Source organism: Pangasianodon hypophthalmus, chromosome 9 (genome assembly GCF_027358585.1).
Source record: "Pangasianodon hypophthalmus isolate fPanHyp1 chromosome 9, fPanHyp1.pri, whole genome shotgun sequence".
NCBI classification, from domain to species: Eukaryota; Metazoa; Chordata; class Actinopteri; order Siluriformes; family Pangasiidae; genus Pangasianodon; species Pangasianodon hypophthalmus.
Genome location: NC_069718.1, coordinates 1,985,331 through 1,999,396, shown reverse-complemented (window position 1 = coordinate 1,999,396; position 14,066 = coordinate 1,985,331). Strand labels below are relative to the sequence as shown.

Here is a 14,066-nt window from a genome sequence, read left to right as displayed (position 1 = left end):
AAAAAAAAAATCAGACTTTTGCACAGTACTGTATGTATAATTTTGGAAGACATTTTGCTAATTTCTCCTGAAGGTATGTAGACTTCTGGAACACGCTGTATTGTGTCCTGTTGTGTCTTTAATAATTTTTAATCTAATATCTTTCTATTTTATATTCTGTTCTGTAGATTTTTAATTCTGTTCTAGTTTATAATGTTTATATTTCAGTTCTCCTATTTGGTTCTGTTCAGGTTCTGTTTTCATTTCGCTGTTTTGCTTCTAGTTTTTGGTTTCATTCTGTTCTTTCCTCTTCTGTCCTCCTTTATTCTCTTCAGTTCTCTCTGTTTCTGTTCTGTTTTATTTCCTATTCTGAGTGTTTATTTATTTCCAGTTCTGTTCGGTTCTGTTGTGTTTATTTCTATTTAATTGTATTATATTTGTTTATTTTACATTCTGATCAGGTCTATCCTGTCGTTTTCTAGTTTGCTCCTTCTATTCAGTTCTATTTTATATGCTATATATATAGTATTTTATTCCATTTGAATGTATTGTTTTTTATTCTTTTCTCATTTTCTGTTTCTATTTTCTTTCTTCTTTTCAGTCCAATTCCGTTCTCTTCTTTTCTAATCTTCTCTATTTTTCGCCGCTCCATTATTCAATTCAATTCAATTTTATTTGTATAGCGCTTTTAACAATGGACATTGTCACAAAGCAGCTTTACAGAAATAAATGGATTCACAAAAATATATTGTAAATATTTGAATTTATCCCTAATGAGCGAACCAGTGGCATTATTTTCTCTTCTAGTCTTTTCTATTTCCTATTCTGTGCCGGTTTATTCTTTTCTCTCTTGCTTTCTATCGTCATGTTTTTTTTAATTCATCCATCCATTCATCTTCAGTAAGCGCTTCATCCTGGTCTTTGTCCCGCCGGATCTGACGTCTATCCCGGGAACGCTGGGACACCACACAGAACACACACAGCGTTTATATCCAACACTTTATTTCACAGTTGTATAAATACACTCTGCTCACTGAAATCAACGATAAAGTCATTAATCTAGAATTATTACAGAAATACAGAAATAGATTTTAAACAGTTTTACAGTCTCATCACTTTCACGGATATTAAATAAACAGCTTTATTTGTTCAAAAATAAAACTTTCTCCTGGCACTAAAAGCTGTAGATGATAAAATCGGAGTGTTGTGGCTTCATTGAGTTCATAATTTATAAAAATAATAAATGATAGGCACCGGTAACAAGAAATGTCATTCAAAATGTCTTTTTCCTGCAAACATCATTAATGTAAAAACTCAACCTTGGCGGCGCTCGGCTAAATCTCACACACACACACACACACACACACACAATATAAAATATAAAAACCTTCAATCTCAACGAGAACCTCTTACACACACACGCTAGGACACGGCCTCCTCGCTAACGTGTTTCAGACTCGCTGCCCAGAGGCTTAAAATAACGTAAGATTTTCGATAGCTAGCCGTGTTAAGTCGGGGATTAGTCTTTGGAGAGTCTTTGTTAAATAAATTGTATAGCTAAACTAATGCTAATCCATTTTTTTTCTAGAAAAGAAGGCTAAGTTTGGCGTTCTCTAACATTTAAACAAACACTGATTAAGTGTGTGTTAAGTCTGGGATTAGTTTTTGGGAAGTGTTTCATGGATAAGTCACATAGCTAAAGTTAAAAACGCGAATGCTAATCAGCGTTTAAAGACAAACATGCTAATCATAAATTCCAGGAAAGGAGGATACATTTGGCTTGGACCAACATTTAGACAAACACTGGTTAAGTGTGTGTTAAGTCTGGGGTTAGTGTTAAGCGTCTTTGGTTTAATCTGTCAGCTGTTTGAAAGAATATTTCATTAAGGCTCTAAAAGAACGTAGAGAATAAACGCACCTCATTTCACATGTCTAACCAGCGTCTGTGTAAATTGTTAAGTCTGGGATTAGTCTTTACGGAGTGTACAGTGTTCCAGGAGGATCATTTTCGTACCCTGGGACACAATTCTATAAAGTTATATAAAATATGGTACATAAATCTATATCGCTTTGCTAACAAATGCTAATCATGTGTTCTGAAAAAGACATTTAAAACATACTTTGCTCCAAAAGTGCGTTTAGTCTTAGATTTCTTTTAGTCTTTAAAAACTGATAAATAATGTAACGCTAAAACAATAAAAGAAAAACATGCTAATCAAATGTTTGTTAAATAGATCGTACAGCTAACCTCAAAAGTTGCTAATGAACGTTAAAAAAAACAAAATATGCTCATCAAAAACAAATTCTCTCTCATGTTTAGAGAGACTTTGGCAAGCGTGTTGAGTCCAGGATTAGTCTTTGAAGCAATAGCTGCTTGAATTGAAGGCTGAAAGTTGCTAATGCTAAACGTAAACAAATGCTAATACAGTGTGCTGAAAGAGAAGGTTAAGGTTGAGCTGGATGCTGGTTAGGTGTTGAGTCTGGGATTAGTCTTTAGTAAGTGTTACATCCGGTACTCCTAATGAAGGCTAAATGAACGCTAAAAGCTAATGAATGCTAAAAACAGTAAGTGCTAATAAAGGAGGCTAAAGTGCAGTGTGTGGGAGCAGGTAGAGGAGCTGATTGGGCATGTGACAGGATTTTAGTGGAAGCAGGAAGTGAAGGTTCATTTTTTGGGCTGTTTGTTTTTCTTGTTCAGGATCTTCATCAGGTTCTTGGACATGTAGTAGGGCTTCTCAGCGCTGCCGTCGTTCCTCTCCAGATCCTCCACTGAGGAACACGATGAGGAACACGGTGAGGAACATGGTAAGGAACACGGTGAGGAACACAGAAGAATATGATCGTAGTGAACAATTAAACTAATCAGCAGTGAAGGGGGCGTGGCTAAATCTAACCCAATGGCCAGTGTGGTGGTGTACAGTACTTACAGAAGCAGAGGAAGAGTGTGTCCACACACATGCTGTAGACGCTGAAGAACCCGCTCGCAATGAGATACGCACCAAACACTACCGCCTGTCACCACACACACACACACACACACACACACACACACACACACACACACACACACACAAGCACATCTCAGACTCCAACATACACATCGCTAACAACCACAGTATTGAACAACTGACCAATCACAGGCCCTGATTTATTTACACATCTGCATTTTATCTGCCGCATCACACTTCCTGCATCATGCTGTTTACCTGTATACTGTTTATCTCAGCTCACTGCACCTTAATTCTTATTTATTCCTTTTAACCTTATTTCCATCTGCATTACTGGTTATGAATCATACTGTTTACCTTTACCTCTACACTGTTCACTTACTGCACCACAACCTTATTACCGCATTTAACTTATCTGTTACTTGCACTACGGATTGGATGCTGACTGCATTTCATCGTCTCTGTACTAGAACTCTAACAATGACGATAAAATTGAACTGAACCAAACCTAATCTATCCTACCCCATCCTACCCTACCCTATCCCATCCTACCCTACCCTATCCCATCCTAATCTATCCTACCCTACCCTATCCCATCCTACCCTACCCTATCCCATCCTACCCCATTCTACCCTACCCTATCCTATCCCATCCTAATCTATCCTACCCCATCCTACCCTACCCTATCCCATCCTACCCTATCCTATCCTACCCTACCCTACCCTATCCCATCCTACCCTATCCTATCCTACCCTACCCTACCCTATCCCATCCTAATCTACCCTACCCTACCCTATCCCATCCTACCCCATTCTACCCTATCCTATCCACCTGTCCTACCCTACCCTATCCCATCCTACCCCATTCTACCCTATCCTATCCTCCTGCCCTACCCTACCCTACCCTACCCTATGCCATCCCATCCTACCCTACCCTGCTACCCTACCCTACCCTGCTACCCTACCCTACCCTATCCTCCTACCCAACCCTACTCTATCCTATCCTACCCTACCCTATCCTATCCACCTACCCTACCCTACCCTATGCCATCCCATCCTACCCTACCCTCCTACCCTACCCTATCCTCCTACCCTACCCTACCCTATCCTCCTACCCAACCCTACCCTATCCTATCCTACCCTATCCTATCCACCTACCCTACGCCATCCCATCCTACCCTACCCTCCTACCCTACCCTACCCTATCCTCCTACCCAACCCTACTCTATCCTATCCTACCCTACCCTATCCTATCCACCTACCCTACCCTACCCTATGCCATCCCATCCTACCCTACCCTCCTACCCTACCCTATCCTCCTACCCTACCCTACCCTATCCTCCTACCCAACCCTACCCTATCCTATCCTACCCTATCCTATCCACCTACCCTACGCCATCCCATCCTACCCTACCCTCCTACCCTACCCTACCCTATCCTCCTACCCAACCCTACCCTATCCTACCCTACCCTATCCTATCCACCTACCCTACCCTATGCCATCCCATCCTATCCTCCTATCCTATCCTCCTACCCTACCTTATCCTCCTATCCTACCCTACCCTATCCTCCTATCCTATCCTCCTACCCTACCCTATCACATCCTACCCTACCCTACCCTATCCTATCCCATCCCATCCTATCCTACCCTATCCTCCTACCCTACCCTATCCTACTCTACCCCATCCTACCTTATCCTATCCTACTCTACCCTATCCTATCCCATCCTACCTTATCCTACCCTACCCTAATTTTCTTTGCTGTCCAGTTGCTGCTTAGCAACCATCTCTATGTGCCATGATCTCAGTCAGCTTTCAGCCAGACCCACACCCATGTCATAAAATCTTTCCTAAACCATAAACAACTCAATCTGGCCTCCAGTTTTCACAAACTACAACTGTAACTGAATGTGGGCGGGGCTTAGGACTGATCAGTTACACATACAGCGGTGTGTGTGTGTGTGTGTGTGTGTGTGTGTGTGTGTGTGTGTGTTCTCACGATGATGGGCATCCAGTAGTAGTTGAGTGATGAAGCGGTGAAGGATGAGTTGGGAATCATGATCTTGCCGGTGAAGAAATAAAACGACAGCACACCTGAGGAGGAAATAAATAAATAAATAAACAAATAAACAAATAAACAAATAAATCTAAACTGATTAAGCTAAATTTCTAAAGCTGAGAGTGATTACAACTGAATTATTTTAAAAGTAGATGATAAATGACAAACTGCACTAAACAGATTTAAAAACAGAAAATAGAATATAAATACAGTGGATATAAAAAGTTTACACACCCCTGTTAAAGTGGCAGGTTTTTGTGATGTAAAAAAAAATGAAACTGAGTTTAACCGTATCAGAACATTTTTCACCTTTATTGTGAAATCACAAAACATATAAAAAAAAAACAAGTGATAAACAATCAGAAATGTTTTAAGGATAAGAAGAAAAACAAAACACTTCTAATACCCAGCTTGCACACCCTTTTATAACTGGGAATGTGGCAGTGTTCAGAATCAACCAATCACATCCAAACTCGTGTTAATACTAATTAGTGTGTGTGTACACCTGCCATCAGGTAAAGTGACTGATTAACCCCAAATAAATTGCAGCTGCTCCTGTAGGATTTTTCTGACATCTTCTTGTTAACGTCTAACAGGAAAGCCACGAGCCGCAAAGAGCTTACAGATCAGCTACGGGATCTCACTGCTGATAAATATCACTCAGGAGAATTAATACGAAAAGATTTCCAAGGCATTGGATATACCATGGAACACTGTAAAGACAATAATCAACAAGTGGAGAAGATATGGCACAACAGTGATATTAGTAAGACCAGGATGTCCCTCTAAAACTGGTGAGAAGACCAGGAGAAAAACGGGTCAGGGAGGCTACCAAGAGGTCTACAGCATTACAGCAAGTACCGGCTGCTCCATACACATGAGAACAATCTCCTGAACTCTTCATATGTCTGGGCTACGGGGTAGGGTGGCAAGTTGGAAGCCTTTTTTAACCAAAAAAAAAAAAAACAACATCCAAGCGGGCTAATGTTTACACACACAAAAAAAATAAAATACATCCAATCTCTCAAAACCATGAGGAATAATGTGTTATGGTCTGATGAGACCAAAGTTTTTGGCCCTAATACCAAAAGATATGTTTGGCACAAAAAAAAAACCCCACATCACATCACCAAAGGAACACCATCCTCACGGTGAAGCATGGTGGTGGCAGCATCATGCTTTGGCACTGCTTTTCTTCAGCTGGAACTGGGACTTTAGTCAGCATGGAGAGAATCACGAATAGCTCCAAATACTAGTCAATTTTGACACAAAATCATGAGGCTTTTGCTAAAACACTTGAGATGAAGAGGAACTTCACCTTTCAGCCGAAGAGACTGAGTGCTGGGATAAAGTCTAAAGCTGCTTCAAATCAGTATTAGTGATAAAATCAAATCAGTATTAGTGCAGGGAAAAAATATTTTAATTTTTTCCCCTAAAATGATTCTTCTTTTTTTTTCCACTTTAATTTATAGGTTGTAATTTCACAATAAAGGTAGAAAAAGTTCTGACATGATTTATCTTGGTTTCTTTTTTACATCACAAAAAAAACATTTTAACAGGAGTGTGTAGACTTTTTATATCCACTGTAAAGAAAATGAACAGATCTGTCTCTCTCACACACGCTCACACTCTCGCTCACACTCTCGCTCACACTCTCGCTCACACTCTCGCTCACACTCTCGCTCACACTCTCGCTCACACTCTGTTTCTTACCCACTCCGCCCACCACCAGCAGTTTGCCGAAGAACAGCAGCAGATCGGTCACTTTATCCAGCACCACCACCCTGAACACACACAAACACGCACACACACACACACACACACACACACACACACACACACACACACACACACACACACTTATTAAACTTAATACTAACACTAACAGGCTAATTAGCACTTAGCATATGAGATTAGCGCTCTACGTTAACCAGCACACAGAGACTAAAGCCGTGTGACCTCCACCTTTAACTTCACACTTTGTTTCATCAAACACGCATCTGAGAGATACATTCATAAACTGCAGTGCATTATGGGCAACACACACACGCACACACACACACTCACACCATATGGACACTCCAACATTAAATAATATTTTAAAATTTAAATAATATTTTTAAAAATAGTTTGTTATTTTTTTAACCAGCTTTCTGTTGATTATATATTTATATACTTAATTATATGCATTATTTATTTGTACTATCATTAATTTCTTATTATCCATTATTAAACATTGATAATAATAATAATAATAATAATAATAATAATAAATAAACTTTATTTTATAATTAACAATACTTTTATTGGTTTAGTTATTATTTGGTATTTATACAGTACATCTTTCATATTACACATTTTTTATTTACTTAAAAAAGTTAAATATAGTATACATTTTATTATATATTTTCTATACATTTTATTTTATAACTAACTGTATGTACTTTTATAATTTTATTTTGTTGTTTCTTCAATATTTATATAATAATTTTATTTCTATCCTTATATATATATTTTATAACTAAATAAACAACAATGATATTAATAATATATTAATCAATTTACAATTTTTCATAAACATTTTATATTTTACGCTTCATTTTTATATTTAAAAATGAATTTAAATTTAAAATTAATTTAAATTTATTTATTCATTCATTCATTAAATACTGTTTTTTCCACTTTGTTGTATTTATAGATTTTGTTTTATCCTTTTTATTTTGGGTTCAATTCATTAATAAATGTTATTATTATTATTAATTATAATTTTTTATTAATTATTAATGATGTATGTGTATTGTAGTGTTCAATTCATTTTACAGCACCTGTGTAAAATCTTCTAGCCATAAAAAGTTCATTATTATTATTATTATTATTATTATTATTATTATTGTTGTTGTTGTTGTTGTTGTTACCTGATGATGTTCCTCATGAGCAGAGAGAAGGCGTTTCTGGCCGAGACGCAGAAGTTTTTGCCGTAAATGGCGATCTGTGAAGAAAGAGAAGAGCTCAGCTTTAAAACACACACCTCTGTGTGTGTGTTTTGTGTGTGTGTGTGTGTGTGTGTGTGTGTGTGTGTGTGTGTATCTCACCATGATGTAAGCGTTTCTGTTGATGAACTTGATGAATTTTTCCAGACACCAGAAGCAGCACTTCAGACAGCACATCAAAAACCGAGTACAGGGGTTCTGAGCCTCTGCGCGCACACACACACACACACACACACACACACACACACACACACACAGTGTGAACACTAATAACATCAGCTAACAAACTCATCATTTGTATTCGACACTCACATATTCATGACACGTGAGTTTGAAACATAAACGTATTTGAGACGTATATCACACACATACATTCGACATACTGTATATTCGAGACGGGTGAAACCAACAAGCATGAATTTGAGACACGTGAATTTAATAAATGTATTCAAGATGCAAATTTGAGACATATTCAAGAAACCTGTATTTAAGACACGTGATTTCAATAAACTTATTCAAAACGTGTATTTGAGACCCGCATATTTGAGGCACGCGTGTTTGAGGCACGTGTATCTGAGACCCGTGAATCTGAGGCACGTGTATTTGAGAGCCGTGAATCTGAGGCACGTGTATTTGAGGCACGCGTATCCGAGACCCGCGAATCTGAGGCACGTGTATTTGAGGCACGTGTATTTGAGACCCGTGAATCTGAGGCATGTGTATTTGAGACCCGTGAATCTGAGACCCACTAATTTGAGGCACTGTTTGAGGCACGCATATTTGAGGCACGTGTATCTGAGACCCGCGAATCTGAGGCACGTGTATTTGAGGCACGTGTATCTGAGACCCGCGAATCTGAGGCACGTGTATTTGAGACCCGTGAATCTGAGGCATGTTTATTTGAGGCACCTGTATTTGAGGCACGTGAATCTGAGACCCACTAATTTGAGACCCATGAATTTGAGGCACTGTTGAGGCACGTGTATTTGAGGCACGCATATTTGAGGCACGTGTATCTGAGACCCGCGAATCTGAGACCCCTGAATTTGAGGCACGCATATTTGAGGCATGCAAATCTGAGACCCACTAATGTAAGACCCATGAATTTGAGGCACTGTTTGAGGCACGCGTATATGAGGCACATGTATTTGAGACCCGCGAATCTGAGACTCACTAATTTGAGGCACGTGTATTTGAGGTACGTGAATTTGAGGCACGTGTATTTGAGGCCAGTGTATTTGAGACCTGTGTATTGGGTACACATGAATAATCTGGGTGTGGTCTGCTCTTCGTCTCAGCTAGTCAGGTGTGTATTAGTGTATTTCAGGGTTTGCTCTAGCCTTAGTGTGTTAGCTCTATCATGATTTTCACGGTCATGTCATCTTTCACAAAGCAAATGTACGTGAGTGTTGGTGTTCCTGTGTTGTGTACTGTCTTTTCGTGTGTGTGTGTGTGTGTGTGTGTGTGTGTGTGTGTGTGTGTATACCTCTGAACTTGTGGTCAAGGTACTCCAGAATAATGCGCACTATTTGCACTAGTGTGAGAATCAGAGCCCCGAATGCCAGAGAGCCGACGTGATACCTGAGAGAGAGTCAGAGAAAAAAATAGTTTTGATTTTTTGAAAATATCATAAATTTCAGCTTTCGGTTTGCAAATAGCCACGATGGCAAAAAGCCACGCTGCCCTACTGGTGCTGAAAAGAAAGGGAAAAAGAAAAGATTTTTATTGGCTTTTATAGTTTAAAGCTCAGTACTAAAAAACAGAATGTTCTATACCAAAAAAATAGATGTAGACTTCTGAAGTTTAAGATATGACTATTAACATCATTTATTATTTTTATTTAACTTTTAAACAAATGTAACGGTTTTTTAAAGAATTATTTCTAATCAGAATTATTCCAAATACATTCCTAAGAGTTTAAAGTTTTCTCTTGTCTTTAACCAAAATCTTGTCTTTAACCGGACGTCTCTAATTGCTTGTCCAGGAAAGGGTTAACTCATGACCACATCTCCTTTCTCCTGCTTTATGAGATGTATGATGTGTTGATGAGGTGCTCACCGCAGCGCCCTCATGAAGGAGGAGATCAGAGGGCATGCTGGGATGTCAGAGGGTTTGTGGAAGGCCCAGTAGTAGGAGGCGAAGGCTCCGGCGAGCGTGCACTGTCCCAGAGCGATGACGAAGTTGGCGCACCACAGGAAACCCACCACGTTATACAGCTGCAGGTTAAAGAGGTTCCTCTGGAACAGACCGTCCGTGTTGTACTTTATAAACACACAGCGTGCAGACTGACAGCTCCCGTACGCCGAGGAGTTAAACGTCTGCACACAGAGGGACAGAGGGATGGAAGGATGGAGGGATGGAAGGATGGAGATTAGATGTGAGACATCGGGGAGAGACAGAATGTTATGACTGGTGTAATACATTATATTATAATGATGATGATGATGATGATAGAGAGAGAGAGAGAGAGAGAGAACAATGGAGACAGAGGGAATGAGAGAAACCGTGTGAAGAGGGAGAAATAAAATAAAAGACAGAATGAGTGAACAAATATACAGTCAGAAATAAAGAGAGATGTGTGGAGAGAGAAATTAGCAGGGGAGATAGATAGATAGATAGATAGATAGATGTGTGGGTGTCTGTGTGGTGTGTGTGGGTGTGTGAGAGTTTGTGAGTGTGTGTGTGGGTGGTGTGCGTGTGTGTGAGAGAGTGTGTGTGTGGTGCTTGTGTGGTGTGTATGGTGTGTGTGTGTGTGTGTGTGTGTGTGTGTGTGTGTGTGTGTGTGGTGCGTGTGGTGTGGGTGTGTGAGAGTTTGTGAGTGTGTGTGAGAGAGTGTGTGTGTGGTGCTTGTGTGGTGTGTATCGTGTTTGTGGTGTGTGTGTGTGTGTGTGTGTGTGTGTGTGTGTGTGTGTGTGTGTGTGTGTGTGTACCGTCGGGTCACAGCTCTGGTTGCCTGCGATGGAGCTGCAGCCTCTCTCTGAAGAGTTCAAAGCTACAACATTGTACACTGGACCTCCTGATGTAGCCAGATAACTACACACACTGCGTTAAGGAAAAATACACACTCTCACACACACTCTCACACACACTCTCACACACACTCTCACACACACTCTCACACACACTCTCACACACCAGCAGTACAGAGGAAGGATACAGAGCGGTGATGCCCCAGTAGGAGACACAAACAACGAGCATCACAAACGTGACTATTGGGTAAAACAGCGTTGACATCATATAGCCGACCGCCCTACACACACACACACACACACACACACACACATTATTCTGTCCATTTTTATACATAAACAGAGCATTTTCCGTAAAACGGACAGATGAAATAAATGATATTTAAAAAATTATATCTGTAAGAATGGATTGGAATTTCACTGCTTTACTTATATATATATATATATATATGTGTGTGTGTGTGTGTGTGTGTGTGTGTGTTTGTTTACTTGCTAGACTCCTGAATAACAGCGATGGCGATGAGAATTCGAGTTCTGAGGAAAACGAGAATCAGCAGGAGAATCGCCTCGACCACACAGAGGATGATCACTGAGAGACAGAGAGAGAATATTACTCTAACCAATCACATCTCAGTCTCCATCCACAACGCCCCTGTAACCAATCACATCTCAGTCTCCACCCACAACGCCCCTGTAACCAATCACATCACAGTCTCCACCCACAACGCCCCTGTAACCAATCACATCTCAGTCTCCACCCACAACGCCCCTGTAACCAATCACATCTCAGTCTCCACCCACAACGCCCCTGTAACCAATCACATCTCAGTCTCCACCCACAACGCCCCTGTAACCAATCACATCACAGTCTCCACCCACAACGCCCCTGTAACCAATCACATCACAGTCTCCACCCACAACGCCCCTGTAACCAATCACATCACAGTCTCCACCCACAACACTCCTGTAACCAATCACATCTCAGTCTCCACCCACAACACCCCTGTAACCAATCACATCACAGTCCACACCCACAATGCCCCTGTAACCAATCACATCACAGTCTCCACCCACAACACCCCTGTAACCAATCACATCTCAGTCTCCACCCACAACACCCCTGTAACCAATCACCTCACAGTCTCCACCCACAACGCCCCTGTAACCAATCACATCTCAGTCTCCACCCACAACACCCCTGTAACCAATCACATCTCAGTCTTCACCCACAATGCTGCTGTAACCAATCACATCACAGTCTCCACCCACAACGCCGCTGTAACCAATCACATCACAGTCTCCACCCACAATGCCGCTGTAACCAATCACATCACAGTCTCCACCCACAACGCCCCTGAAATTTTAAAAACATAAATTTTGTAAAATCTGAAAAATTTAGGCGACAGGCAAAGACCAAAAACTTTGACTAGTTTCTAAAAAACAGCTGGGAGGAAAAAATGAGCCAATCGCCCTGAGTGACTGAAGAGAGGCAGAATTCCCATCAGGCTTTGCTTCGTGGCTACACTATTGACTGAAACTGTAACGTACCTGCCTGCCTGTGGTTAAACATTAAAACACAGACAAACTGGACTTCAGTCAAATTCAGAGCACTCAGTGGTGCTGCAGGTTAAACAAAGAAACTAAAACGGTTTAACAGTTATGATGATAAATGAAACAGAAGGGGAAAGAAGAAAGGGTTTGAAATGGCCCAAGTGTCAAGCTTATTTTAAAAAATAAAAAAATTAAAAAATACATCTTTCTCCCCAGTGGAAAAACTAGCTTAGTTTGTGTTGTCTGGTTGATTAGCGAAACCTTGCTGGTGCAGCTAGCATGCATTAAGTTGCGCTAAGCTGTTTCTTTCAGCCGAGTTGATAAGTTTTAATTATTGTTTTTCCCCTCATGCTAGTAATTGTGTCTTTATCTGTAAAACAGTGGTGTTTTCTGATGTAAATGGTCTTACAGAAGGCGAGCCACGTGTCCCGGATCTGCAGGTACACGTTGACGTTGGTGGTGAAGCCGACGTTATTGTAGGTCAGAGTGGAGTCAGCCAACGACGCGTACTCGTTATAGCAGTACCAGATACCTGAGAGTGGAGAAAAGACAGAGTGACTCATCATCATCATCATCATCATCATCAGTCCCTTACTGAATGATCCACACTCTTACCGAATGCTCCTACTGCCAGAACTCCAAAGATGAGCACCCACACCAAGATGGCCGCCAAGAAGCGTAACAGAAGGAGGAACAGCAAACTGATGAGCATCGCTATCACCAGCCCTCTGTGTGAGAATGAGATACCACATTTTACACACACACACACACACACACACACACACACACACACACACACTACCATATAGCATTTCAGAAATGTTGTTACCTCATCCTTCTCATCTACATCCCTGGGCAGCACAAACTACACTAGACAGAGGAGTGTGTAGCGTGTAATGAGGAGTGAAAGTTAAGAATATTAAAGCCTAGGCTGCTGCCATTTTAAAACCTGAGTGTTATTTCAAAAGATAATCAAAGCTCTAAATAAAGGTAAATATTTGCAGTTCTGGGTTTGAACACCAGATGGCGGTGTTGGCCAAAAAGGAACGCAAAAGTGAATCAGTTCCTGAAGATCTCCTCTCTCCACTTTTCATGGGTTAATTTTACAGGCTGGCTTTAACACTTCAGAACGTGTGACCTCTATGTGTTCTAGAATGTTCCAGAATGTGTGGCCTTAGTGAGTTCTATAAGGATCAGTCAAGAGATGTTCTAGAATGTGTGGCCTTAGTGAGTTCTATAAGGATCAGTCAAGAGATATTCTAGAATGTGTGGCCAGTGTGCGTTCTATAATGATCAGTAACGAGATGTTCTAGAATGTGTGGCCTTTGTGTGTTCTATGAGGATCAGTCAAGAGATGTTCTAGAATGTGTGGCCTTCATGTGTTCTAGAACGCTCCAGAATGTCAGGCCTATGTGTTCTAGAATGATCAGTCAAGAGATGTTCTAGAATGTGTGTCCTGCGAGTGTTCTAGAATAATTAGCCTAGAAGTGTTCAGAATGTGTGGCCTATTATAGAATGATCAGTCATGAGATGTTCTAGAATGTGTGGCCTGTGTGTGTTCTAGAACACTCA

General features: G+C 40.6%; 1 protein-coding gene across 2 annotated transcripts in view; it reads right to left on the bottom strand.

Moving 5' to 3' along the window:
• Nucleotides 1-964: 964 nt before the first annotated feature.
• The window catches only part of slc44a4 (solute carrier family 44 member 4), a 34,478-nt gene continuing 21,376 nt past the window's right edge, over nucleotides 965-14,066 (bottom strand). For both annotated transcript variants that reach the window (XM_053236706.1, XM_053236707.1), the window contains 13 exons: nucleotides 13,110-13,222; nucleotides 12,904-13,026; nucleotides 11,433-11,532; nucleotides 11,132-11,224; nucleotides 10,905-11,007; nucleotides 10,033-10,292; nucleotides 9,461-9,555; nucleotides 8,077-8,180; nucleotides 7,900-7,973; nucleotides 6,698-6,768; nucleotides 4,925-5,019; nucleotides 2,907-2,991; nucleotides 965-2,748 (listed from right to left, as the gene is read on the bottom strand). In XM_053236706.1, coding sequence (XP_053092681.1) covers nucleotides 2,645-2,748; nucleotides 2,907-2,991; nucleotides 4,925-5,019; nucleotides 6,698-6,768; nucleotides 7,900-7,973; nucleotides 8,077-8,180; nucleotides 9,461-9,555; nucleotides 10,033-10,292; nucleotides 10,905-11,007; nucleotides 11,132-11,224; nucleotides 11,433-11,532; nucleotides 12,904-13,026; nucleotides 13,110-13,222 — 1,420 coding nt within the window. In that variant the 3' untranslated portion in view covers nucleotides 965-2,644. The remainder of the gene's footprint in view (nucleotides 2,749-2,906; nucleotides 2,992-4,924; nucleotides 5,020-6,697; nucleotides 6,769-7,899; nucleotides 7,974-8,076; nucleotides 8,181-9,460; nucleotides 9,556-10,032; nucleotides 10,293-10,904; nucleotides 11,008-11,131; nucleotides 11,225-11,432; nucleotides 11,533-12,903; nucleotides 13,027-13,109; nucleotides 13,223-14,066) is intronic.